Consider the following 27,671-nt stretch of genomic DNA (forward strand, 5'->3'; position numbering starts at 1 on the left):
GGATGTGTATAAAGGCAGCAGGAGCAGTGCTGGGAGTGGGGTGGGCTGCCTGCACAGCCAAGGAAAGGGGGAAGTTTGGTTCTTGGTGCTGGAAGGAGCCGTTGTGCTGCATTCTGCTGTTTGGTGTTGTTGCTGCTTATAGAAAGCTCCTTCTCTTTGCTGGTGGGAAAGGATTGAAGGGGACCAAGGGTGGGGGGGGGCATCTGTAATAAACAGGAAGGGCTGCCGATAAATAAGATACTGAAAAGCAGCTTTTCAGCATTCAGAGAAATGGGAGAGAAAACAATCAGCCCTAAAGCCTGTGAGGAAGGAAAACAAAAGCTGCTTGCAACTCAGGTTCCTGAAAAAGTGCTGAGCAGCGCTGGCAGATGCTGACCCGCTCTTCTCTCCTTGTATGGGCAGAAGCAGGGCTTGCCTTGTGCCTATATTTAATTTCTAAGGGGGGGCAGGGGGGAATATTTCTCCCTCCATGTCTCTGCTCCATCAGCCCTTGTGTCCAGGGCTGAGGCTGAAAGAGTCGCATGTTTGAAAGACCAAACGCTGCTGCTCACACTCCTAAACTTGGAGTGACCACAACAGGTTTTTGCAACCCAACACCACAGAACTCAGACACGTGCTGAGCCCTGCAGCCCCTCAGGATGTATCCCCTGGTGGGATGAGACCTGAAGACACACACATGAGCTGGGGTTTGGGGGCTGAGGTTGACATGCACAGTTTGGACACCAACACCACAATACGGAGCGCTCTGTGTAGGGCTGATGCTGTTTTATTGGTTGCTCTTGGAGAGCGGGATGCTGAAGAACTTGGTTCTTTCAGGACGGGGTTTGTACACCACAGCATAAGAAACAAAACCATCACAAAGGTCTCTTGCAAAATTGTGTCACAGTGCAACAAGAAACATCCGTGGCAACGTTGTGTTGAGTCTCATTGTGACTCCCCTGGGAGAAAAGTGTGGGGAAAGAGGCAAAGCTGCTGAAACAGGCTGATGTCACAGTGCTCTGAGCATGAACCTCATCCTGCTGCTCTGTCTGCAGGGAAAGGAGAGTGGGAGAAACAGCTGAAATGCAGCAATGTTGGGATCCAACACCTGCAGTGGGCGACTGTCCGAGTAAAGCTGCCTTCTGAATTCAGGATTTGCCTTCCTTTCAAAGAAGTCTTTTGGGGTCACTGTTGAAATTGCCAGGCTCGTAACCCAGTTTGAAGTGCACGCAAGCAGGAGAAGGTTTTCCTTATAAAACTATATGTATATTTGCACACTCATACACACACACACACAGTGAACTTTGTGCTGCAGCTGCTTCATCCAGAGGTGACCCACATCTGCAGGCTCTGGGAGCTGGTTCACCCCAAAAGCTGCCAAAGAAGCCAATGGTTTCCACAAACAGCCCCTGAGGGCTCCCATGGGGCTGAGCCAGCAGAGATTCCACATGTTGATGATGGCTGAAGCTACAGCTCACTCCACAGGGAGCTCTACCTGCTTGGTCTTGGCAGAGCACAACGTATGGTCCCTGGTTTGGAAGATGCTTGGGGGAACCACCAACCAACTCAGACCCAAACAGCTGTATTGATATCAAACCCGGACTGGGTGTAGTCTATGGTGTCATGGACTTTCTTGGTGCCCATTTTGGCTTTCTCGATATGGCTTTCCACTTTTGGGCACCTCTCCGCTTTGCTGTGATGGTTCTGGATGTTCCCATGAAGAGGGAAGTAAAATGTCCCCTTGAGTTTGTTTGTCTTTTTAGGTCTCTTGGAAATCTCGGGCTGCTTGTCTTCAGGTGGCAGCCAGCAAGGTTTCTCCTTGAGAAGCCGATCCCGGTCTGGTCGAACACTCCTCAGGAACTTCTTAAAGATGTTGGCTGTGAGAGAGAACTTCCTGCACAGCTCCTGGGACCTGCCAGCAGACAGCGATGCTTCGCTTTTCTCCCCTTTCTTATCCAACTCAGGCAGGTCCAACCAGTTCCCAACCAGGTCTGCGAAGATGTTATCCCCCAGGACCAGGGGCTGCCTGTTTCTGCTCTGGGACATGAGGGAGGACGTCCAGTCACTGCTGTCATCACACACTGGCCATCCCCCAGCCGTGCCCTGGCTGCTGCACTCAGATGTCCTGCGATGTGCATGCTCTGTTCTGGATGGAGCTGGGGAAGGTCCCTTGGAGCAGAAGCTCTCCTGGATGCGGGAGGAGGAAGAGGAGGAGGAAGAGGGGATGTCTCCATGGTGGCTGCTCTCTGGGAGCGAGGTGGGACGGGGCAATGCTGGCATGGAGCAGGTGAAGGATGAAGGGCTGCAGCCCCCAGCCCCTGCCCCGCTCTGCGGCCGCTCCTCCAGCCCCACTGTTCCTCCCTGACAGTGCAGGTGCTGCTCAGGGATGGATCCTCGGCCCCCTGAGATCTCCAGCTGCTCCAGAGCTGCCTGGACCTGGAGCAGCTTCAGCTCCTGCAGTGCGCCCATCATGCAGTTCATCTGCTGGTGCAGCCCGTCACCCACCTCCTTCATGGACAACTGCGGGGAAGAAGCAAGCACCGGTCAGTGGGAGCCCCAAAAAGCAGCAGAGCTCCCTCCCCTCCCCTCATCCAAACACGGTACGGAACGGCCATCGGATACGTCTCAAATTCTCCAGGGATTTGAAACAGTTTAAAAATAAGTCTGACCCTCTGGAAACAAGAGAAGCTGACAGAAGAAGCGGGGTGTTGTGACCTGACAACAAAAACAAATAGTTGGAGATGGCAGGAATCGCCTGGCAGAGCCCCAAGGCGCAGGGCTGGGAGCAGCCGGGCTGCCTGCAGCTGGAGCCTTCACTGCTGCTTTTGTTTGCTCTGCACTGTGCAGAGAACAAACGGAAATCAGGAGTGGGAATAATGAGACTGTGCCTTCCCCTGAGAACTGTTTCTATACCCGAAGTGCTAACAGTAAATGAAACCCCAGCGAGGATCACACATTGCTATAGAATCCCTATTCAGAGCCCAACTCTCTCCTTACAGGCACTTCCCACTGGAGGACAAAGAAACATCAACTCACTCCAAATTTCAGAGGTAACATCGAACAAACTCCAAACTCACTTCCAAGCAGGCAGCAATCTCTGATTCCCATGCTAAAAGCATTAGCAGCAGCTCTGCTTTATCCCCGAAATTTGCCATAATGGCTTAACTTCCCACATTAGGCTTGAGAAACTCCACAGCTTCTACATTCCCATCTTCTTCTGCTCCGTTGCTTTCTCTTTAGGTGGGATCCGGATCACATTCCCAAAGCTGAGCCATAAAACAAATGGGCGATACTTTCCAACAGCTGCCACTTCAGGGAGGGGATGGGAAGGAGAGGGAGAGCAGCAGGGGATGGGGCTGGAGGTGCAGACATGGTATCCATGCAAGGTGGTTTGCAGAGCAGATTAGCGCTGTCTAGGAAAAGCTTTAGCCTACACTGCCAGAAACAAACCCTTTAAAAGGCTCGCAGCATTTCTTTTCTGTGTAGCCACAGATCTTTCAAGTTTAAGGTTAAGAACAGCTGTGCCTTTTGTTCAGCTTCACCATCTCCAGCTTTGGCTTTTTACCTCTCCTTTGCTTTTGCTAAATGAATTCAATCCTTTGCTCCATTTTCATTTCTGTACCCAAACCTAAGCTTTATGCCAGAGCAGACACCCAAAGCTTTGCTCTTTTGCAACAACCCAAGTCCAAAAGCAACAAGCTCCACCAACCTCTACCTGCACTTCACAACCCAGAGCCAAAACCAAGCCAGCAGACTGCAGTGATTTCCCAAATCCTCCCTCCCAAGAAACTCAGTTATCACTCAGAACAAATGAGCTGCTCATGAAGACCCAGAGAAGCTCTCAACCTCCCATTTACTACCAAGAGTCCCCAACTACCTCATTGTTTAACCCCAGCAAATAAACCTCTACTTCTGCAGATATGCAAATAGTGCCCCACTTCCAGACTACCAGCACTCGGGTTACCAGCACAAAAGCTGAGGCCATATGTTCTACAAGCCTCAGACGAAACTATCACCTTACCTCTCCAGATTTGCTGTAATGCTTCTCGTCCTAACCTTTCTCGCCTTATTAATGGAAGTCTGTTTTATCTGGGGCTTTGCAAAAAGCTGGATTTGGAGCTGGCCTGGCCCCCCATTGGCTGCCTCTCATCAAATCCCCTGCAGGCACCACGGCGCTGAGTGACAAGGGTCCTTGGTAATGACTGGGCTGAGCAAACCCCAGCATATGCTGGCCGGCTCTACTGCTCACCTCATTGATTCAATTAACTCCCCCATGATGGGTGGTATCATTACAATGCATGCCTCATCCGGAGAGGCTTTATTAAGTATTAATATTTCATAGGGCAGCATTTGTCATCCGTGTGATCGTTTCTTGCAGATGGACTCAGGATCTGAGTCCCAGAGCCCCGTTCCAGCACTCCCCTCATCCAAGCAAAGGATCCAATGCCAGCCTAGGGAGTGTGAGCCCCTGGAGAAGCAGAGCTGCCCTTTTCCTTTGCATTGATGCTCTCCCATGAAGGAGACTGAGGTTTGGATGCTGATTTTGGGGATGGCTGCAGTGTCCCCCCTGGGAAAAGGAGCTGATCCCACTTTCACTAAAAGGGTTTCAAAGGCCCCGAGTCTTTTAACTCTGCTCACAAACACTGCTGAAGGTTCAGGTTGTGGAAGTTGGAAAGACAACAAACCCCAATCCTACAGAAGCCTGCACTATCTAATGCTGCTCGCAGTGCAGAATCAGCCTTGAATGAGACCCAGCCCAAGTGAAGTCACCGACTGGAGATCGTTTTGCAGGGCCTTGGATCCCATCCACTTGTAATTACTCTGCGGTAATTAAGAGTACGCACCCTGGAGAGAGAATTCTGGGGAGAAAAGTTTCTTCCCTCATGCCTAACAGCCATTCCCTCCCCATTGCCAAGTGGATCTCACCTCTCCAGGTTCCCACTTTGCAGCTCTCTGGGCTTTAAGCAGCAAAAACAGAAACGCCTCCATCAGAACATAGAGCACAGTGCTGGCCATGGGATGACATTAAGTGACCTGGGATGCTGGTTGTGCAGTGACACAGTGGGAAGGATGTTGGGAACACAGGACTGAGCACAGAGCCTGCACATGGAAGGAACTGAAGTGCAACATGAGACAGAGTGTGAGCGTGGCACAAACCCCATAGAGCCCTCATCTGGCACAGAGCCCCCGAATGCACTCACAGAGGTTATGCAAGTGGCTTTATGTAACCCAGCCACTGTGGGCAGCAGGAGATGTTCCGCCTTGTGCTCCTGTGAGCTTCAAATCCCAGCCAGAGCGCAGGGGAAGGGGCTGCAAAGCTTCACCTCTGCTTCCAACAGCAGACAGATGGGAACTACGACAGCTCATGGGGATCTGAATTTGTCATTTAAAGCTGGATGCCTCAAAGTTGGGTTCAACAAGTAGGCTGGATGTGGCTCTGGGCAGCCTGGTTTGGTGGTTGGTGACCCTGCACACAGCAGGGGGTTGGAACTGGATGAGTATTTTGGTCCTTTGCAACCCAGGCCATTCTATGATCCCAAATCCAATGAGTGCCTGCTCAGTCCTTCTATGCACTGCCTGACAAGGGCTGCAGCTGAGGCGGAACCAGGGCAGAAGGGCTCTGAGCACGGCTGTGTAATGAGGAGGAAGACAGATGTCCGGCTCTGAGGTAAAAGCAACGCAACAGGAGGAAGCTATTCCTGAGAAGACAGGAAAGAGCAAACGGCAAATAGCAGCTTGTAATAATAGGGCTGATAGGCAACAGAACCAGACAGAAACAATTGGTATTTAGAAGGGGTGACCTAATGGAGACCAAAATGATTTCAGAAGTGCTGAGCTGATCACATTGTTTCCGCTTCTGTTTGGGTCGTTGTGATTAATCTCCTTTCCCAGCTCAGGTCTGTGCTGCATAGGGAGCTTCCCTCCAGCTGTGCTCTCTGGATGCTACAGCCTGCAGCGTTCTGCCTGTCCTTGAATTTCTTCACATGGATTTCAAGTCATCTTAAGCTCTTTTCCTTCTAGAGTAAATGAGGGTGTTAACCGTGAGTGTGCATCTAAAAGAGGAAGGATGCTGAAACTCTACCAAAGGTTTTCCCAGGAGGTTGAACAGATCTCAAGCAGATGTTAGCCATGGAAGACATGGTTCACAGCACTTAGCTGTCTTCCTTACTCTGCTTCCATCCATTCAATTGCAACCACCATTTGTAACGGCATTTTGCAGCCCAGCAGTCTCCCACAGCTGACCCTACACTTGCCTCAGCTGATTAATCAGAGGTTCAGGCTGTGATTACCAGTTTCCCATACAACCACTCTTTCTAAGAAGAAACATTTCCTAATGTCCAATCTGAACCTCTCCTGGCACAACTTGAGGCCGTCACCTCCCATCCTGTTGCTGTTAAATAGGACCAGTGTCCTTCCCTGTGCCCAGCTGGTTGGTGGTGCCCACACCCCAGTTAAATGCTCACAGATTGCTGCTGAGAGACAACACGCAGCAGCTCAGAAAGCTGAGATACTTCTGTGCCTCAGGAGGATCTTTGCAGACTCAGAGTCTGGCTGCTAGTCTTTCGGTATTTAGCTTAATTGCATTAATGGAAGTTGCATAAGCGCTGTGGCAGGTTTTCATGACTGCCATATGAAGGACAGATGCCAGAAGGAGTGGCAGAGCATGACGTACCCCATGTCAGCCCTACAAACTAGAAGAGGGGAACAAAGTCTCTGTATCTTATATCCAGAAGCTGAAGGGCTGTGAATGGACCCAGGGGGTGCTGAGCTGCTCCTGAAGTCAATGCCAGCACTGAGAAGGAGCCACAGTGTCAGGAATGGCTGCAGCTCCACGCTGGGCTCACGTGTGGCTGTGATGAATGGCTGTGTCAGCTGAGCTGTGCCTGGCTTCCCAGCGCCTGTGAGTGGAAGCTTCTGAATGAATTCCAATCAAAGGGACACCACACATGCCAGAAACTATCGCCTTACAATGGAAAACATGCAGTAGGAATATGAGCCTTCTCATTGACTGAAATGGGCCACGTTTATCTTCAGGAGCTGTTGTGAGAAGCCTGGGGGGCATTCCCAGAGCTTGACACCAAGGCTGGGTTTACATGCCTGGGCCCATGCTGCTCTGTGCCCTGTCTGGCAAAGGGCTGTGTGAGCTCAGCATACAGCTGTGCTGGGATATCCGGGCACAGCATCCTCAACCAGGCACACAGGTCAGGAGGCCTCACATCTCTGCCTTGTGCTGCCCAGCCCCAGCAAGGCTGGCTCTAAACAGCCCCCCCTCCCCTGACCAGATCAGCTCCTGCACACATTGCATATCTCTGCTTCTCAACTCAGGGTGATGCTCTCTGACCAGGCTCCCATTCAGCTGCTCAGAAAGCAGCTGTTGTCTCTATCTGGCAGTGCAAACAATCCGAATCCTTCCCACATGAATCTTGGTTCTGGTGCATTTAATATTTGGAGGCAAAACCTGCCATGTAATGTAGAAAGTAGCAGGAAAGCAGGGTCAGGAGGCTCCATTCCCACTCACCATTGAGCGCAGATGGCCCCAGCTGTCTCTTGCCCTGCTAGCCGGCCTTTAAAGAAACATTAATCTATTTTAATTCCAGGTTTAATTCCAGTATTGATTCTTAAAAGCTATTATTGCTGAGGTTATCACTTACAGTTATGTTAATTAATACAGACCTCCTCCCTTCAGTAAATCACTGCTCGCTGGCATGGCTGATGACAGCAGTGCTTTCGGAGCACCCTGGCACTGCTGTGCTCTGAGCAGCACCGAGCTGGGAATTTCAGGCTGAAATAAGTTTTCAAAGTGACAATAGTTTGGCTAATAATGGCATGTATGTATTGCTACAGTGTTATTCTAGGCACGTTCTTTTGGAAGCTACTCATTTAATCCACCTTTCAGCTTTTAAAGACCTTCCAGGCTACAATGTGTTGAGGCTCCGGAGCTGCCCGCAGCACAGCTGGACCTTGGCACGTCTCTCTATTGACTCAGCAGTGTTGCTTATATACATGAAATGCTTCCTGTAAGGATAGGAACACCGTGTGTGATCCTCTGCTCCAGAACTCCATCCAAAATCACCATCCTGTTAAACCCTACACCAAAAACTTCACCTACCCGTTCTGCTTTGCATCGTCTTCCCCTTTTGTTCTCATTATCTATTTATTAGATGGCTGCATTGCTCCCTAAACCTCCGAAGACGATTCCCAACGCTGCTCCATCCCCAGCAAAGCCCCGCACACCAACAATGCAGACAAGCCCCTGCAAGTTCTGCCAGCGAGCTCACAATCCGAATCCGAGCGAGAAAACAGCGCTGATCGACGACAAAGGCTTTCCCATTCAAGAAGAGGCATCTTCCCAAAGGTCCGACGCTGACAACCACACTCTTTCTTCTCATCATATTGATCCCTACGAACTTACTCTTATCGCACGCTCCCACAAACGCTCTTTTCATTCCCGATCTCCGCTGACAGCCGCTTCTTTTCCATTTTAAAGCTCCCGCTCGCACCTCGACCCTCCAGCTGTGTCCAGCCCCCCCTGCCCCGCATACCCCCGCATCGCCCCCCGCCCGCTGCCCCCTACCAGCTCCTGCTTCAGCCGCCGCAGGTGCTGCTCCATGGCCGGGCTCAGTGCGGCCCCTCCATGCGCTGAGCCTCGCTCCGCCTGCACACAGCGGGGAGGGGAGGAGAAGGGAGAGAAAGGGAGGGGGGTCCCGGTGCTGCCCGCCCCGCTGGGCGGCCCCAACCTGAGCGGGCACAGAGAGACGGGGCGGCCCCGCATCCCCTCTGTTGGCATTGGGTCCGGGTGGTGCGGGGATGGGAGATCAGATAGTGGGAGGGGGATGCGCTGAGGGGCTGCCCAGAGACCCATCCCACCTCCAGTGCTCAGAACTGCTCCTTGTCCTGGGAGAGAACTGCGCTTTGCTGTGCGGGGTATCGCCGGTCGCATCCCCATTCGGACACGGGAGCCAGGAAACACCTCTATCATAGTATCACAGTCTCGTGCGGGTTGGAAGGGACCTTAGAGATCATCGAGCCGGGCTTTGGCTGCTGCACTCAATTTGGAAGGCTTTGATTTTTTCTCTTTTTCCAACCTTTCTCATGTATTTTAATGTAGGTATTAATTGCTTTCCTCTCCTGTGCACTATGAGTTGTCGGAGTAATAAACGCTGAGATCCCTGTGCTGGCTTAACAAGGCTTGTGTGAATCACTCTGCAGTGGGAAAGAACTTGATGGAATGAGTGATACTGCTCTCACGTCTGGGGTGGGAGACAATTACTTGCTTTCTGCTGTAAATGTCAGCACTGTCAAAGAGCGACTGCAGCCTTTGCTCTTCGGGTCTTTAATTCTTTTGAAGGAAAACATTTTTTATCCTTAGTGACATTTTTGTTTGTAGAAGTCAGCCTCGGTGCTTCTGAAAGCCGACCTTTGTGTCAAAACCCAGCTTAAATCACAAGCTGGTGTTCTGGGCTTCCATGTATGTTTGGGAAATGCTTAGGAGTTCACATTTGCTGATCCTTCCAGCATCTCTCCCATTGCTGTTCAAGATTCCCAGCCTCTTTCTGCATGATTTCCATGTCTTGCAAAAGAAAGGAGGCACAAAACTTGCTCCTCTTTCCAAGGTTTTATAGAATGTGTGGCAGCAAAGATATAAATGTATTAAAGAAATGGCCTTATCAAAAAGTTAATTGCTTCTAACAGCACTCTGGGAGGTGAGCAGGACACCTGCCAGGCCTGATCTTCCCTAAGGTCTCAGCCAACTGGCCCAGCCATCACCTTCTCTTGCAGTCTGGCTGGGTTCATTGGCCAGCTGGATGCTCCCCACAGCCCAGGGCTGGGGGATGTTGCTCCCCTGCTTATCCATGCATGTCAAGTGTCATATGGCAGCTCTGAACAGCCAGTCAGTGGTAGAAAATCAGAAAGATGGCATCGTGTGGAGAACATGGGCTGGAACGCCTGCCTCCACCCATTATTCACGCTACACTGGAAGATCCTCCCTCCTCTTTCTGTGCCTTCCTGAAGGGTCTGTTTGCAGGAGGACCCACAGCCGTCAAGAAGGAACAACTTCTGTTCTCTGGGTTAGCTGTGTCTACACAAAGGAGGATGCTACTGAGCGCTGTGGTTTTGGCATCTTCAAAACCAGCATGAAATCAGATCAGGGATTATCCCAGGCTCTCACCCCACTGTTTCCTTTACAGCAGTTGTTTGTTTATCATTATATTAAATGGTGCTTTTCCCAGCACTTGGAATATTCCTGTTTAAAACAAGCAAAAAACAGCATACATATTATTATTGGAAGCATCAAATCTAAGTTGAGCAATACTGCATTTTCCAGCCCAGCATACAGGACCTATTGCACATGTCCATGGCAATTGGCAGATGCTGTGCTCCAGAAAGCTCTGTAACAGTTGTAGGACTTAGCATTGTGATCTGCCAGCAGATGAGCAGCAAAAAGGTTTTAGCTTCTGCTTGGCTCCTGTTTAAGGTCGTTGTTCTGGTCAGTTTTTTAGCCTCTAGGATTGCATATGTCCAGTGAGGCTGATATAGAAAGGAGCAGAATATCCGTGTGCTCCAAACTAAAAGGAACCTGGAAGGGAACAGGAAAATGAAAAGCATTTCCTCAGTGGGATTTCCCCACAGCCCAACATTTGGGTTCTCAGTGGGGACAACACTGCAGGCCCTGCTCCCTTGTGTGAGCAATGAGCAGATGGTGCATCGTGCTGGAAAATCAGGACTCCAAGAAAGCACAGAGTTGAAAGCAAAACCCCCTTAAGCAGAAAACAATGTGGCTTATTGCAGCATAACATGAAAAACTGAGATCCTTGGGTAAAAAATAGAATATGCCTTCAGAGCTGCACCCACTTATGTGAACTGCCTCGTTCCTTCACTGTTGGAGAACACATCCATCCCTTCACAGCTGAGGGCTTCCTCATCTCATTTGTTGTCTTTCAGTTCATTGATCCAGTGCTTTCACGAGGCTGTTCTTTGTTGAACTAACAACCGTGCTTATCTCTGAATTTTCTTCCAGTTTTACTTTATTGCACACCGAAGGCAAATCTCTTCTTGCTGAGGCTGCAGCGTGACCTAAATTGCATCCATCGCCTTTAAAATCCACTGGGCCATAAGCAGCCAGCCACAAGGTAGGTAAGAATATCAGGTCAAAAACCTGGATTCTGCTTCTATATTTGTGCATTAAGTGGTGAAGTTTCCCCTGCAAACAGAACCATTTATTCCATGGGGTTGTATGCAATCTCTGCACTTGTGGCTCTTGAATCCCTCTCAGGCCCATACCCTGCTATGCCTGCAGCACAGAAGTAAAGGCTCCAGCCCCAGAAACTCCCCAGCCAGCATTGAAGTGTGGGGTAAGTGCCAGGGCAGCAGAACTGCTGCACTCACTGTGCTATCTGGAGCTCCAGAATGGATTACAGCTCGGCTGGCTGCATTTGGGTGACCTGAATCATCTTCATACAAGCTGAAAAATAATTTAGCAAACCTTCGTATAAAAGCTTATCCAAGATTAAAACGAGATGGCATTTATTTATTGCAAACTGTGGGCAGTCATTGTAAACCCCGCACTGCCATAGCTGAAATAGGTTATCTGAGCTGATATTCTGATGTTTTTGTGTCTTCTTTTGTGTCCCTGTAATGTTGTCATACTTGAAGTGAAATCCTGCATTATACTTGCCTTTCTCTAACAAAAAAGCCCCCAGACTGGTTTTTTTTAAGACACAGGAGGGTTTAGAAGTTCTCCTTCAATTGCAAGCCTTGAGTAATAACAAAAAGGTAACGTATATCTGAAAACCAAGGGCTTGCTTTGACTTCATTAACTTTCTCCTGTGGGAAAGGATAACACATGTGTTTGTGTATCTGTGTGTAACCTCTGCTCCTCACCTCCTTCAGCACCCACCGTGTTAGGCTCCAAACAGCACAGATAAATAATGCAGGGCCCTTGGCTGGGACAGCTTGCTATTTAATTCATGCGTGCTGAAGCGAAGGGTCAGAAAAAGACTGGAAGTGGAATGTGGGAAGAATCAAACAGTAACGTTCTGTCTTTGCAAGTCATGGTCATTAAAGATGGAATGGGGGAATGTGGTGGAGTGACGAGCTCTGGTTGCTTGCTGCCCGTCTGGCACTATGCATGATATGGGGCATTCCCTTCCAGATTATTACTAATAGTGCATGTGAGGTTTTTCAGTATGGAAGTAGCTGCATCAGCTCCTGCTTCTGCAGTGGTGGTGAAGATGAATCCACTATCTGTGTTAACATCAATGGCACTTTGACTGTACGGAGAACACACACAGTTACTATGGCAGTGTAAACACAAATACATACTCTGCTCCTCAGAGTGATTTCCGTGTGCTGCAAAGAACAGAGAATGCCTTCAACCAAACTCATTTGCAAAGGGAGGATGAGATTATCTCACTTGTCAACTATTTTGTAAATATTATGGAAACCAAGACTTGTTCTGAGTAACTTCAAGTCTTAGAAGATATAAAAGACCAACACTTTGAAGCTAAAGGAATCAGACAAGGCAGGTGCTTGTTTACAGTAACTACATTCAAACCCATAATGAATGTATTTTATAAGGATATACACAGCTTGACAGCTCTGGAAGCCAGTAGAAATTCTTTGTGAGTGTTTACAAAGAGTTAATAAGGGAATTTAGCTGTAGTGGATGGAGAATAAGTTACAAAGAGATGGATGAATCTGTAGTGAGTACTCAGTGCTGGTACTTGAGATGCATGGATGTTTCTTTGCACTCCACGTGTTAGTCTTATGGGGTCTGGTGTTACTTTGGATGTCATGCAAAAGTAAAGAGACAGAGCCTGTGCCACAGCTTTCAGCCATAGATTGTGTGAGTACTGCAGGAGCTGATCTGATGCAGCCACAAAAACAAGTGGAGATGGGCAATGCAGCATAGAAACACTGAGTCTGTTTGGAATCCCTCCCTCCAAACTCCAGTGGAGGGCTCAGAAAATTGATTAAGCCTCCACAGACATTGGTGTCTTTGTGAATTAAGGTGATGTGTCTGTCTACATGGCAGAGGACAGTGATCTCTGCATCCAGACCCCAACACGCCCGATATCTCAGGGAGAGGTGAGGGAAGCAGAAAGGAGGAGCAGCTCATTGCACGGGGATGTTTTATCACCTCTTCTCTGCCTTTCCCCACTGAGCACAGATAGTCCTGACTGCTCTCTGTTGTCTGCTTGAATCACATCAATTTAAAAGGGTTATAAGAGGCTGCCTTTAACCAAAGCTTTTCTTACATCTCCTTGTCCCTCTCCTTTCCTGGATGTATCCAGAGAATCATCTCATTGGAGACCCGTTTCCACTTTGAGGACCCAAAGGGGAATATCCACTTAGCAATTAAAGAACAAATGGGGTTAAGAGGATGCTGGATGTCACCCCAGCCCTGCCACCACCATCTGCCCTCCCTGCAGGGCTGTTGTGTGCTCAGATATCTATAGGAACATCTCATTTCATGCTAAGAAACAACCAAATAACAGCAAATAGATAATAACCAAATCGACTCAGCCACTTATTTTGCCTTATAAATGCAAACAGGATGAACGAATTGCATTCTGACTGCAGACCACCGCACACTGAGGCTTCCTGGAGGTGTCAGGATGACAAGCAGCGTGTGGTTGAGGTGCATTGCTGCACTGTGGCTTTATTTTGCAGCGTTTTTATGCAGGACAGATCAGAGCACACATAGATAAGCACAGCCTGATAACACACATTGATAAGCACTGATAACACACAGCGCAATGCGCCTATAGCGCCCCCTAGCGGTGCGGCGGGCGCTGAATTCTCGCGTGATAAAGCGAGCGATCTCTTCCGGCTCTCAAGATGGCGGCCCCCGTTGAAGGCCGGTTCCGCACCCGCGATGTGTTGCTGCCCGGTGGCCCGTCTGATTTCGGCTCGTTGCTGTTATCGCCTCCGGTTCTGGAGGGGCTGGAGGCGGCTGGCTTCCATAGACCGTCTCCTGTGCAGCTAAAGGCCATTCCGTTGGGGCGCTGTGGGCTGGGTGAGCGGTAGGCCTCGGGGGTGTGAGAGGGCCTTCCCATTGATATATATGGGTTCTGTGGGGTGTGAGAGGCCTTTCCCATTGATATATATGGGTTCTGGGGGCTGTGAGAAGCCTTTCCCATTGATATATATGGGTTCTGGGGGGTGTGAGAGGCCTTTCCCATTGATATATATGGGTTCTNGCCTTTCCCATTGATATATATGGGTTCTGGGGGGTGTGAGAGGCCTTTCCCATTGATATATATGGGTTCTTTTTAGATCTCATCGTACAGGCCAAGTCCGGTACCGGTAAAACCTGTGTCTTCTCCACCATCGCTTTGGATTCGCTGCTGCTGGACAGCCCGGCCACGCAGGTGAGACCTGGTACAGAACCTGGTTCCGAGGCCTTATGGAGGTGGTCTCTTCATGTTGTGGAAGGGGCATTCTGTTCTATGGGGCTCTTTTCGTTCTGTGTGCACCTATAGAAGTTATCCCCTTCCTTCTTCTTCTTTGTATTCTAACGCCTGCTGTATTACTTTCATAGCTAAGAACATATCCGAGCCCTTCGTATGTTGCATATAAACAGCTGTATTTGAAGTCTGAGCACCTCCCTTATGAGGGCAGGCTGAGAGAGCTGAGGTTCTTCAGCCTGACAGGCCCTTATATCAGCCTTCCACTACTTGGTGGGTTCTCCTATAGGAAAAGCAGGGAGGGGTGTTTTATAAGGGCTTATAGTGACAGGATGGAGGGAAATGCTTTTAAAGTGGAGATATAGAATCATAGAATTACCTGGGTTGGAAAAGACCTTGAAGATCATCAAGTCCAACCGCAGCCTAACCAGTATCCTAACCCTAAAAACCCTCCGCTAAATCATATCCCTGAGCACCACAAAGGCTAGATATTAAGAGGAATATCTTTAATGTGAGGGTGGTGAGACACTGGTACAGGTTGCCTAGTGATGTTGTGGAGGTTCCCTCCCTGGAAGGCCAAGCTGGATGGGGATGTGATTAACCTGGGCTAGTGGGAGGTGTCCCTGCCTATAGCAGAGGATTTAGGACTAGATGATCTTAAAGGTCCCTTCCAGCCCAAACCGTCCTGTGGTTCTAAATCATCACAACTTGATGTGCTTTGATCTTACAAGCTGTTCAGTGGTGTTCAAACACAGCTGTTTGTTACTCGCAGGTTCTTATCTTGGCTCCAACTCGAGAGATCGCTGTGCAGATTCATGCTGTTATCACAACCATTGGGATCAAAATGGAAGGTTTGGAATGCCATGTCTTCATTGGAGGTACTCCTTTGAGCCAGGATAAAGTCCGGCTAAAGAAATGCCACATAGCGGTTGGCTCTCCAGGTATGGGCATGCTTCACTTAGCTTAAACTTCAAGTTAATATTTGAGAAGCTAAGTTTACTTGTATTTCTTCATATGTAGGTCGAATAAAACAGCTCATAGAGTTGGACTACTTGAATACTGCCAGTATCCGGCTCTTCATTCTTGATGAAGCAGACAAGCTGCTGGAAGAAGGCAGCTTTCAGGAGCAGATCAAGTGAGAAAACCACTTACCCTGTGTATTTATCTGCAGATTAGATTAATCTTTGTTATTCATTCCCATTTTTGTCTCTCATAGTTGGATTTACTCTTCACTGCCAGCCAATAAACAGATGCTTGCTGTTTCAGCTACTTACCCTGAATCGTTAGCTAATGCATTGACAATGTACATGAGAGAACCAACGTTTGTGAGGTTGAATCCTACTGATCCTAGTCTCATTGGTGAGTCGTGTTTATTGATCATGTTGTCAATAGATTGTGAGCTAAAATAGCAGCTTAGCTTTTGTGTCTTTATGGACATCCTTAATCTAATGACTGTCTTGGTTTCATGCTCAGGGCTGAAGCAGTATTATAAAATAGTGAATTCGCATCCACTTCCACATAAAACATTTGAGGAAAAAACCCAGCACCTGCAAGAGTTGTTCAGCAAGATTCCATTTAATCAAGCATTGGTCTTCTCGAATTTGCATAGCAGGTAATAAACCCATTCAAGGATGAATTTGCGTCTTTTTTTAACACCTTTTTTAAAGATCTCAAAGCAATATGCAGGTTTCTGAAATACAGGACAGAAATGTTGGAATAGTCTGAAATGTTAACAGTAAAACTTCAGCACAGAAGTACATTAGATTACACTGAGTCCTATTATCTGTTGCTCATGTCTGTTTATAAAGGAACTGTCCATAAGATGATAGTAGAGTCCTTGCCTGTAAAGAACAGTGTTGTGTTAAGGAACATACATGGGCTGTTATATGTGCAGTCTTAATTACTGTTTTTATTGTGTATATTCTATTAGGGCTCAACATCTAGCTGAAATACTAACATCCAGAGGCTTTCCTGCTGAGTGCATTTCAGGTAAACCTGTTTAGAACTTTCTGTTGGTTGAAATGGTGTGTAAATATGATCTAACATAAGAAAATACATCCTGAAAGCTTGATTTACATGGCCTCTGTTTGAATAACTAAGAAGAGCAATAGAATCTTCATGGTCTCTAAGACTTGCATGTTAGTTCAATTTTTGCTTTGATGAAGCTTCTAGTTTGTTTGAGAATCATGTTATGAATACTTGCCCAAGTGTATTTATTTTCAAACTTGTCTTGCTTATTATATTTACTCATTTAGAATAGATGCTTGAGGAAGTTTCTCTCAAGCTTACCTCTCATATCATCTATAGTTTATAAAGTAGTGTTTTCTAGGAGTTATACAGGCATAAATCTGTTGAACATAATCTATTTGTTTTTCCCCCCCAGGCAGCATGAATCAAAGCCAGCGGCTTGATGCTATGGCTAAATTAAAGCAATTCCACTGTAGAGTTCTGATATCCACAGACTTGGTGAGTTGGTGTTTCATAGTGTATGTGACTGCTGCAAACAAAACCATTTCAGAACCAATTAGACTAGAATACAGACGTGCTATTCAAGTATTTGATTTGAGCACTGGGTGGGATTAGGCTTTCCTTAGTGTAGTATACCCACAGTACAACTTCACATAGAGCAATGGTTATGTTTGAAGCACTCAGCCATAATTCTTACATTCCAATGCAGGATGTCTGTTCTCTGTGTAGACTCACTGGAAAATTGTAGATGCTTTATAGCGTATTGCAACAACTCGAGTTACTACATGAGCAGTTGCTCCCAAATGTGTTGCATTTAAAAACATCTTTTTAAGCACGTTCACTTACAAATCCCCTTTTGACTTTGTTTACTTGAGACGTCGCGTGGAATTGATGCTGAAAAGGTGAATCTGGTCATCAATCTGGATGTTCCTCTAGACTGGGAAACATACATGCATCGTATTGGCAGAGCTGGCCGCTTTGGTAAGAACACTGTCATGTGGTTTTCTCGAGGTTGCACCAGTTCTGCTGGGTCTAGTGAGGTGATTATACTTTGTTTTGTACCACAGGAACTTTAGGTTTATCTGTGACCTATTGCTGCCGTGGAGAGGAGGAAAACATGATGATGAAAATTGCTCAGAAATGTAACCTACGGCTTCTTCCTTTACCTGGTATGTTCTGTCTTGTGAATGCAGCTGTATCTATCCATCCATATATATACATTTCTCCTATTTATTTCTGCTGTTCATTCAAGACTTCAGGTTTGACGTGAATATTTGCTGAATTAACTTTGGTACTGTCAGGATTTATCCTCAGTGCTTGTGACCACTTGTGTAACTGTTGCAGTAATGCAAAGGAATAGAGAATGTCTGCAGTGCATGCCTGTAGATGGAGACAGGAACTCGAAATCCAGCTGTTTCTTATAATTACAGAACTCCAGGAGCTTTTAGGAACTTAGTATTAAGCCTTTCTGCATTTGACTTCAGTATTCATTTGAATTCCAGAAGGGAGGATGCATGTAATCGAGTGCTTGCTTGTTGCCCTTTTGTGCAGAGCCTATTCCTCCTGGAATGATGGATCAGTTTGAAGATTGGGATGTTGAAGTCAAGCCTGTTGTACACACAGGGGCTTCTGTGAATTCTGACACCGTGTGTCTTAAACCAGAAGAACCAGTACTTCAGCCTGTCCAAAATAATTCTACAGAGGTACCTCAGCCTCCTTCTAACCTTCCAGTTGGTAATTCTTCTGAAGAGAAGCCAAAAGATGCTTTGGAACAAAAGCAGGTGAAGAAATACACAAATTCTGCTAAGGTGGGAAAAAGCAGCAGAAACTCCCAAACCTCCAACTGCAATACAAAGCAGAAAAATCAGGTAGAAGCTGTTTCCAGAACAGCTGAGCAGAGTAACACAGAGGTTCCAGATGAGGAAGCCTTCAAAAGAAATCTGCCCAGAATTCCATGCTTATCATCCTTCAAAAACCAACAGAGCAGTCCTTGGAGCTTTTCAGACTTTGTTGAAGACTATGAATACTTTATTAAGGAAGGGTTGGAGAGAGATGTTGAAATTGTAAGAAGCTATTCAGGCCCAGGAGATCAACGTGAACTCCCCAGAAATGGTGGTATAGAGTGGAAAGAGGTGGAACATAATAGAGACACGGTAGCAAATGATCTTCTGTCTGATGACAGTGATTCTTCATACAGTTCAATGGCTTCCTCTCACAGTAGTGAAAATAACTCATGTATTGAGGCATATTCAGACAGGCAGGTAAAGAGTGATGTCCCCACTGCCTGTCAGGATCTTACAGGCTTCTGTCCCACACCAGAGAAGCTGAAGGAGCCCTCACAAGTCCCAAAGCAAAATCAGGTGAAAAAGAAAGCTCTGAAACAAAACGCCAAAGAAAAGAAAAAGCATTCCTATCAGTATACTGATACTGGCCCAAGGAAAACTGGAGATGACTGCTCCTGTGGCTCTTGGGATGATGGTGTTCCTGACTTTCCTCATGAGATGTGGAGCTATGAAGACTACTGGAAATCTTACTATCAAGCATGGCAGAACTACTATGCTGCAGTTTCTCACTTTCACTACAGGAGAAGTTACAGGCACTTGATGTGGATGAATGCTTACGTCAACTCAGTGTACTTTCAGGAACTGCTGGAAGGTGGTGATTAATGTACTGCTGTTGTTTAAGCAAAGTACTGTCTTTTTCTATTATCAGGCTGTGTCCAGGTAACTGTTTTATATGCATTCCAGCAGTGGTGTTGTTACAAGTTGTTAATAAAATGAAATAGCAGACAACTAAATGTTCAGCTGCAGTCTTTAAAATGCTAAGTAAACAAAAGGAAAGTTGGTTGCTTCTGTGTAAGAAACATCAATAAGGATTAAATGCAAAACAAGCCCAGCTTTCTCCACTTGATTTTTTTCCCTGGTGATTTTTGGCTGAAGATGAATTCACTGTGAGGCTGCAGAAGTTGCTTACAGTCAGAGATTGTTCTTTCCTCTAATTCCTAACCAGAGGGCACTGGTAATATGCCAGTTAATAGTGGCAGACTAAAACCTGCATCTCGATACCTGTATTGTTAATTTAAGTGCAGTTAATTAACGCTGCTTAAAGAACATTCCTAGAGCTAGATAAATGGCAAGCTGTGCAGTAGGGGATGGTTTAATTATGTATGAGATGCGCAGCTGTCCTCAGGGTGCAGCGGTTTCAGACCTGCCATGCTTACAGGAAAGCTTTAATTAGAAAGGAAATTACCTGTTACTTCTAAATCTAATTTGTATTTCCTGTTTTGGTTGCTCTATTTTTTTTTTATGTGGCTCTCTTGAAGCAGGACAAGATGAAAGTAATGGCTGGCTTAGGCTATAGACACGAGACTGACTTCATGCTCATTTTGGAACTTCATTTTTAGTACAGGTGGGATCCTTTGAGGATACTTGGTTGCTCACCTCCAGCTGCTTCCAAATCAACCTTGGGAAATACAAAACGCTTCTGTGGATAAATTCTGTTGCTTGTGAGAGTTCTTAACGTTGTTGCAGTAATCCCATGCAGATCCCGTGGTGTCCCTGGCAGCACTTCAAAACTTTTTGTGTATTGTGGATATCTGTGTTTCATGCTGTGTCTTTTTGGACTGTCAGAAGAACCTCAGGTTTGCTTTAGCTCGTGAGTGGTACAGGAACTCAGAGGCTTAAATAACAAGATACACCTGTTGTCTCTTTTAAGCTGGGGAAATGGTTCCCCCTGGTGGGTGTCTTGCTTTACTACATGAAAGACTGTAAATGCAGCTACTGCTTGGGTGTTAGTTTACATAGTAAGTAATTTTGTTTAAATATTATTTATTAAGCATGCCTCTAAGCCTAACAGGAACTCCCAAGACCAAAATACCTTTGAAAAGGAAGGCATAATGTGTGCTTTTAACTGTGAACTCAGGACCATTCTTGTCTTCTCCCTTTGCTGAATTTCATTGTACCATAACAAACTCCCACAGCAAGAGGGCTCTCCTGCATTGCATCTGCCTGATCTGAGTGTTCTTGTTTCCAACATGAAGATTGGTGGGTGTCTTAACAATCAAAAGGAGGTAGCTGGTAAGAGTTTCCCGTAGGTATCTGCTTTAATGCTGTCCTATAGCATCTCAGTTATCTCTGTTCTCATCAGCTCTTGCTCAAGTCAGAGTATACTGTGTTCCAGTGCAACTCAGATTGCTGAGGCCATCACCAAAGAACCTCCCAAAAGGTTTTTAGAAGAAATCTACAGCATCATCTTGATATTTGTGGCACATACTCTGTTTAATCCAGATTGGATACATCAGGTACAGCAGTGGCACAAGACTCAATACTGTAAATGATATACAAGTTTTCAACATATGCACTACAATTCCAAAAGAAGACAACAGGAAACTTGGTTCTTCTAGAAAGTTGTTCTCAAATGAAGCTACCTGCAGTTGTATACGGTACATTTTGTATCTGTCCTCTGATGTTTGTAAGCAAAGCCCATTTATAGTACGAAAATAGAAAACAATAAGGTTGAGAGCTTCTCGTAACATAGAACTAAAGAAAACGCTATTGGAATGCCTTATTAATTTATCAAAAATAGACCATCACCCGTGTTTTGTCAGATACTTCATTGGTCTGAGGAGCCTTTGGGAGCTCCCAGTCATGGCTGCGACAGGACCTAGAAGAGCATTGGATGTGGTGGTGAACTCCTCACCCACGCAGCTGCGTCACCTCCTGTGACTAACTCTAGTTTAAATGGAAACCAAAAAGCAACACGTGCACACACGTACATATGAAAGTAACAGACAATTGGCTGAGATCAAAAACTCAGGGAGGAATTTTCACATGGTCTTTTGTCACCTTGAACAATCTACCCATGGTTTTTCTGGCACAGTGTATTCTGCATTCTGACTATAGTACTTTCCTGGTATGCTTCAGGTCTCTCTCTGGTGTTTTGGGGACTGAGCTTCAGGTTATTATAAAATTGGCAAAGAGAGGTGAGATGATGACTTCAAGATCGCTTAGTGGTTCATCGAGACAATGAAGAGTAGAATACTGGTTCCTGAGGCCAACTCTCCTGGCTCCGATCAGTATGCACAATGCATTGAGTTTGCTTTTAAAGTTTTCCAAGTATAAAACCACTGTAAGAGCATCTATGGCATCCATAAACGTGAAGGCTAAAAACCTCAAGTTAGCTAGTGCGGTTGCTTAAAGTGTTGAAGGAAGTCTTTTGTTTTTAATCAAGTTATCAGCTTTAGAATAGATCTCATGGGTAAGTTATGCGGAAGAGGCATGTTACTTATCTAACGTTAAAAGCAGAATTAAGTCTTCAGCTCAAAGCTGTTTGTAAGCCATCCGTGACTGCTGGCTTTGTAGCTGTGCAGTCATTTGACATAAATAACATATTAAAACAAGGGTTGTTGTAAGCCATAAATTAAACTTGAGTCCAATTTGTAATGTATGTAAGATACAGCACGTTTATGACCAACATACTAAAAGAAGCCAAATAATGGGAGAAACTTCACTTCCCTTGGCTGGCATTGATACACATCCCTTAAGCTGTCTAATCTGGGATGATAGATACCGGTTTGCAACATGTTATCAGCCACGTGTGTTACTTAGTTTACCTTTTCCCCATTACATTTATACAGTGATAATCATTGACACAAATAAAGGCAGCTTTCTCAGCCTCTGGAAAAGAGAATAACTTTAAAAGACATGAGAGAACGTAACAGTAATAAAGGAAAGGAAAATAAGAGCTATGGCTGAACAGCAAGGGAATAATCATTGGGATCATTGAGATCTATTAGGCTGGAATAAGCCCTGCAGGGAGCAGTGCCAGGTGGGAAGAGAGTGAAGCAATAGAATATGCTGAAAATCCATGGAAATACTTTTCCCTCAAGAGACGGTTTTGGAAAGAAGCAAACTGCTTGGACAAAGGTGCTGCTTCTTTCATGTTTTTAGTATTGCTTTAAGGAAGGCTGGAAAAACAATCCCCTTCTACTTGCTTTATGTGCAAACAATTTGGTTTCATCTTTTTTTTTTTCCATGAGGAAAGAAAAACTCTAAGAACTTGCAAGGAATTAAAGGAGAAGGGGTAAGGTTTTCACCACGAGCTGCTGATATGCTATTGCCTTTTTTGCTGAGCAGTCTCACCAATCAGGCTGTGTTGTACCTTTCAGAAAGGTGTCAGGACTGGAATCTATCTGTGTTTCTGGATACTTCTCCTGGAGGCAGCCCACAACTGAAGAGCCCCCTCTTCCATAAGCATCAGGAATGATAAGGATTGCAGGGGTATGTGCTTTTGTTTTTATATCCATTGCAATGTGTTTGGCCGTGGGCATTCATGGTAGTGGGGAGAGTGATGCAGGTAAGGCAGGACAATAATGGGAACCACTGGAGAGAACGGCCTAAGTCCTTCTGCTAAAGTTCTGCTCTAGGAATTTACAGGGTTGACTTGGCTTTATCACAGCAATGCTTTATACGTTGCTATTTAAAGGCCACGAAGAGCCCTGCAGTTCAGTAAAGCTAATTGCTTCCTTTCGCTGTAGGAAAAAGTAGCTGTTGCACAGTTCTCATACTCTTGTGTGCAAATGCCTCTTTCCTGCATTTCATTTGAGGGATGTTATGTCATGCCCTACCAACCACTGATATGCTGGCGATAGATTCTTGTCTTTGCTGTTTCAGTGAATGCACAGTGCTCCCATAATGAGGCTATAGCCACGTTGGGCAATCCGGGGAGGTTTTGTACAAGCACATTTTTAAGTGCTTTTGGAAGCATTACTCATTCTACTTCAGATCAGCCTATAAAGGGAGCTAATGTCTCAATTAAAAATATTTTTAGTCCTATTCCTCTAGGCTCAGACTTCCTCAGTTCTGCCTGTCTTTGTCCTCTGATAAGTCTGTGCTGAGGTACTGGCTGAGTTAATGGTAGAAGAGGCAAGGCAAGGATAGCACTGCTTTAAACTGGGACTTAACAGCCAGCCAGAAACCCAAGGACTGGCTTTCCTCCTGATTTTGCTGCTTTAAAAACATTAGAAAGCATTTGATCTATAATAGTGAAATCCACCCGTTGTGCTTTAGGCAGGCCTTGCCACGATTGCTATTTACAGATCAAGAAATGGGTGCACAGAGTCAAAGTGTCCCATTTATAGTGAATCATGAAAAAGAAAGGCAGCACTGAGAATCCCTGCTGAGTCCCTGTCTCTTTGTAATCGTTTACTCCCATGCATTGGAAGGAACGCTGTACCCTGTCAGCACGGTGGCGTTTAATGCTTGTTCTGTGCCAGTGTAAATGAGATTGTGAGGTTGAAAGTGGTGGAGAGCGAGGCCTCTGATCTACAAGGCTGAGGGTGTTCGGATGGGGAGCAGATATGATGACAAATAATGAAATTCAATAAAGCAAAGGAAGATTAAATTAAAACATCAAGAAAAATTCAATAATGGTAAGATTAACTGCAGTATAACCTCCTACAGGAAGCAGAGAAGGCAGAGCATTTAATCATTTAAAACAGGACTAAAGGTAGTTTTGGGTAACGTATTACAGCACCGGGGTCAATGACTATAAGCTGATGCAGCTACTGAAGGCTTTGCCACAGCCCTAATATTCCTAGAATGTTGTAGGTTCCTAAGGAGGGTATTGAGTTAATGCATGAGCCGCCTACTTCATAGATTAACAGGTTAGGAGTGCTAACAAAGCAGATTGCTAGCTTGTCTGTTTTAAGTCAGCATGTAGGTCTATTTATCTATACATGTATGAGTCTGCATTTATTTATATGTGTATATGTGTATATCAGTATTATGTCAGGATAGACTGTGACAGATGTTTAAAAGAAAGAAAAGCATCCCTTTGCTGAAACAGCCTCAAACATGCTCTGTAGTGCTGGTAAAATCATTGTTCAGAAACAAGATAGATGAAATCTATTCTAGTGCAGGCTGCTGGGGGCTGGGTTGGTGGCCATTTGTGTGTGTGTGTATAGGGGGGCCTTGAAGGGTGTTTGTGCATAACCACAATAGTTAGCCAGGCAGTGTATGATGGGTGGGAGAGGCTCAGGGAGCGAGAGGTGGGTGATGTGTTCTCACTCTGCCCTCCATGCTTTGTATGGAAATTGGACCTGGGAAAGGCAGAATGGAAGAAAAGAAATGTTGTTATTCTTAGAGAGGGGGAAATGAGTTATGATTTGGGACCATGTATTTCCTGATAAGAAAACATTCCTAGATAGAGCTTAGAAAGAGGGGCTACGACTGAGCACACCTTAGCTAACTGTATTAGCTTCCTATTAGGGGGCAGTACCACACAGTGTTACTTACAGGTTTTGATTGCCTAGAAGTACAGGAATTATCTCAAACCAATTGTAGAATTGCAAAAAGAAAATGCTGTCTGTAACACTTGATCAAATGCTTTCCAAAATCCAGTGCTGCTCCCACTTCTCTGGTGGGTGCATGATGCACATCCTGTGTTGGGAATGGGTAACTAAAATTGCTAACCTAGTCTACCCCCAAAATCACTGCGGCCCAGAAGTCATTGATGAGACAAATGGGAGCACCTAGACTGTGAAAAAGCCAAATAGCTCCCGTCCATGCAAGATATTTGGCTCTGGGGTTACTTATTATCAAGTATAGATCCAGACGTTATTTGGCTACTATTTACAATGGGTTGTATGTTCAGTGCTAGCAAAGAAACTCAGTATATAGAAAACAAAAGTAAAAACGCATGGGCATACGTTACAAGAAACCTCTGTCAGGCTTAAGAATGCTCGGTGCAGCTGAGTTCAGTGTTTGCTCATTCTTTGCCATTTGTGTGTACAGTAATTAAAAAAAACAACCTATCTTTTAATGTTTTTCCTTGTTAAAAATACAGAACCGGTAGGTCTAATCACACCCTTACAAGTAAGTGATAACAGAAATAGAAAGCAGGTACCCATGTGGGACTAAAACTCTACTGCAGCCTTATTTTTTTTGTCCTGTTTGTTGCTTTTTTTTTTCTCCACAAATATGTTTTCACAGACAATAATTAGCAGACAAACACGCTGTTTGCAATTGCACTGTATTGACTTAAAAGGCGGATACAAAAGTGTCTAAGTAAAGAACGCCATCCAGGGTGAAATAGCTGTGTGTGTGTGTTTGTGCACACATGTGCTGGCACGTGCTTGTGTTTTCCTACTGTGCAGCCAGCAATGAGGACGTGCTCTACCCTTTGAAATGCAGTGCTGCTCTGACATGGCTCTGCTGCACACTCACACACACACAGGGATGGGAATAGGTTTCTGTGACAGGTGGCTTCTTTGTCTAAATCTTTTCCTATAAAAGAAAAAACGAACCAAATGTGAAGTTTTGGTTGGCTTAAAGGTTTTTCTCCATGAAGAAAAGAAAAAAAAAAAATTCACAAAATCCATTGTTTTTCACCTTTTTTCAGTCATTTCCTCATGAATAAATATTATCCATTTAAAAACCTTTAAAAAGGTGCTGCGATACACAGTGTTATATTTCTGTTTTCTTTATTACTCTCTTGTTGCCACGACGGTTCTTTCCCTTCAGCCTCCACGGGTGCTTTCTGCCCTGTCCTATGGCACAACGTGCTCTCCATGCAGGCTTTACTATTACCAAGGCTCTTCCTCCCTCTCCTTATCCTTCCTCAGCCCACAGCACGTCCTTGAGTCTGAAGAAAGCTGCCTCGTTGGGTCTCCATCTCTATCCTGATAACCAGCCGACAGGCTTGTCCATCCAGGCACAATTTGCAGCAAGAAAGGAACATGGAGGTGTGGAGGGAGAGGGGCACCGGTCTTTCAGTCGCCTTCCGTGCATGAGACATCTTACAAGGCAGAGACCTTGACTATGTTGCTTGTGGTGGTGGTGGAAATGTTCGTGGAGTGGCTGGGGCTGCTGGGTGGAGGTCTGCTCTCACCTTCTGGTGTGAGCGCTGGCGGTGTGGGGATGCTGATGATGGCTGTGGTTATCTGGGCGGCTTTGCAGTTCGGTCGCAGCCCATCATCTGATTTCATGTTGAGACTGGAACGACTGGAAAACAGATTTAGCGGTTTGGCCCTTTTAAAAAGCAGGAAGGAGAGAGGAGAGGAATGGTGTTTATTCTCAAGCAATGCCTTATTCCTCTGAAAGAAGGGCACCAGAATACTCACAAGAATCCACTTAAATGCTCCCCCAGCTCCCTGCTAGGTGCTGTTCATTTCTACCTATCTTACACTAAGCTCACTTAACACTCCACATGGTAAGATTCAGCTTTTCACAGGGCAGGTTGTTCCATATTTCATTCTTGTATAATTCAGAGTATATCTAAACACACCATACGGTGCACTCCATCTTTTTGGAGCACAGGTAGTTCTTTCTGAGAAAGAGATGTTGTCTTCCTTGCATTCTGAATGCCTCTTTCCAAACTGCTGTCCCTCGATCCTTTCTATTTTATTCTCTTTTTTTCCATCTCTGTGGTAGTTTCAAGGATCTGGCAGCTGGGAGCATTCTTATTAGATCTGCATCAATTGCATCCTATAATTAATTACGGAGCGAAAATGATAGGTTGATTTCTGTGCATCTGCACAGCTACCGGAGTCTGCTATTACCAACCCAACGTGTTCATTTTAAACACAAGGCCTGTCCTTTTAAAATATAAAGCTCCCAGTTGGAAAGCTATTGCAGTTGTTATCTCACTGAGTGAGTCACCGAGAGGATGTTTTTTGATCTCTCAAGCATCCCCAGAACACCACAGAACCCATTCTGCTCCTTGGCTGCCTCAGTCATAAGCAGAGAATGGGAAAGCAATAAGGGCTGGGAGGTTCTGTCAGTGGTAAGCACACACCCAGTGCATTGCATTCCACTCAGGTTCACCCAGCGAGTTGCATCCCACATGAAAAACAGCTCAAAGGCTGCCATTAAAAATACAATCACTGGCATCACGTAGCACCCACGTGGGACAGCTTCACGTTCCACTGAATTACTGTTTCAGGTGCTGGTTTAAACTGCTGTCATCTTTAAACTGCAGCAGCCGAAGGCTTGTTCTGTGCTTATTCATTCATAATTCATTCTCTGAAATACCTTTTTTACTTCTACCTTGCATGAAGTATCTGCTTTTTGCCCTCAAGGCATCTTTGTTTCGATTTCCAGATCCCTGTGATATAAGAGTTGGGGAGGGGGAAAATGGTAGGTTCAGAAACAGCCCAGTGCTCCAGGAGCCTCGTGGGCTGAGGGAATTTAGTTAAGTGTAGTGGATATGCTAAATCATGGCCTGAAGCAGTGATTGAACACCTGGTGGGAAGGCAGGGCCAACCCAGGGGAGCTCAGGTGCATGCAATTCAATGCAGCTGGGTGACCAGAAGGG

At 45.8% G+C, this 27,671-nt stretch overlaps 3 protein-coding genes across 9 annotated transcripts in view; 1 reads left to right on the plus strand and 2 right to left on the minus strand.

Moving 5' to 3' along the window:
* Positions 1-743: 743 nt before the first annotated feature.
* On the minus strand, positions 744-8,644 carry INKA2 (inka box actin regulator 2). 2 transcript variants are annotated; one of them, XM_015885381.2, is made up of 2 exons: positions 8,555-8,644; positions 744-2,499 (listed from the first exon to the last, which is right to left on the minus strand). In XM_015885381.2, the coding sequence occupies exons 1-2, from the start codon at positions 8,588-8,590 to the stop codon at positions 1,546-1,548; spliced, it is 990 nt and encodes a 329-aa protein (XP_015740867.1). In that variant the 5' UTR covers positions 8,591-8,644; the 3' UTR covers positions 744-1,545. The 2 variants fall into 2 exon arrangements, with proteins under 2 accessions (XP_015740867.1, XP_032305173.1); XM_032449282.1 differs by lacking the exon at positions 8,555-8,644 and adding an exon at positions 4,001-8,464.
* A 5,142-nt stretch (positions 8,645-13,786) lies between these two features.
* Positions 13,787-19,253, plus strand: DDX20 (DEAD-box helicase 20). 2 transcript variants are annotated; one of them, XM_015885344.2, is made up of 11 exons: positions 13,787-13,999; positions 14,260-14,354; positions 15,163-15,331; positions 15,411-15,525; positions 15,607-15,749; positions 15,864-16,002; positions 16,321-16,379; positions 16,774-16,856; positions 17,234-17,339; positions 17,426-17,527; positions 17,910-19,253. In XM_015885344.2, exons 1-11 carry the CDS (start codon positions 13,822-13,824, stop codon positions 19,022-19,024), a joined length of 2,304 nt encoding a protein of 767 aa, XP_015740830.1. In that variant the 5' UTR covers positions 13,787-13,821; the 3' UTR covers positions 19,025-19,253. The 2 variants fall into 2 exon arrangements, with proteins under 2 accessions (XP_015740830.1, XP_015740831.1); XM_015885345.1 differs by having other exon boundaries at positions 13,889-14,006.
* A 1,361-nt stretch (positions 19,254-20,614) lies between these two features.
* The window catches only part of KCND3 (potassium voltage-gated channel subfamily D member 3), an 85,263-nt gene continuing 78,206 nt past the window's right edge, over positions 20,615-27,671 (minus strand). For all 5 annotated transcript variants that reach the window (XM_015885350.2, XM_015885346.2, XM_015885348.2 and 2 more), the window contains one exon: positions 20,615-26,359. In XM_015885350.2, coding sequence (XP_015740836.1) covers positions 26,155-26,359 — 205 coding nt within the window. In that variant the 3' untranslated portion in view covers positions 20,615-26,154. The remainder of the gene's footprint in view (positions 26,360-27,671) is intronic.

This window comes from Coturnix japonica, chromosome 26, assembly GCF_001577835.2.
Source record: "Coturnix japonica isolate 7356 chromosome 26, Coturnix japonica 2.1, whole genome shotgun sequence".
NCBI classification, from domain to species: domain Eukaryota; kingdom Metazoa; phylum Chordata; class Aves; order Galliformes; family Phasianidae; genus Coturnix; species Coturnix japonica.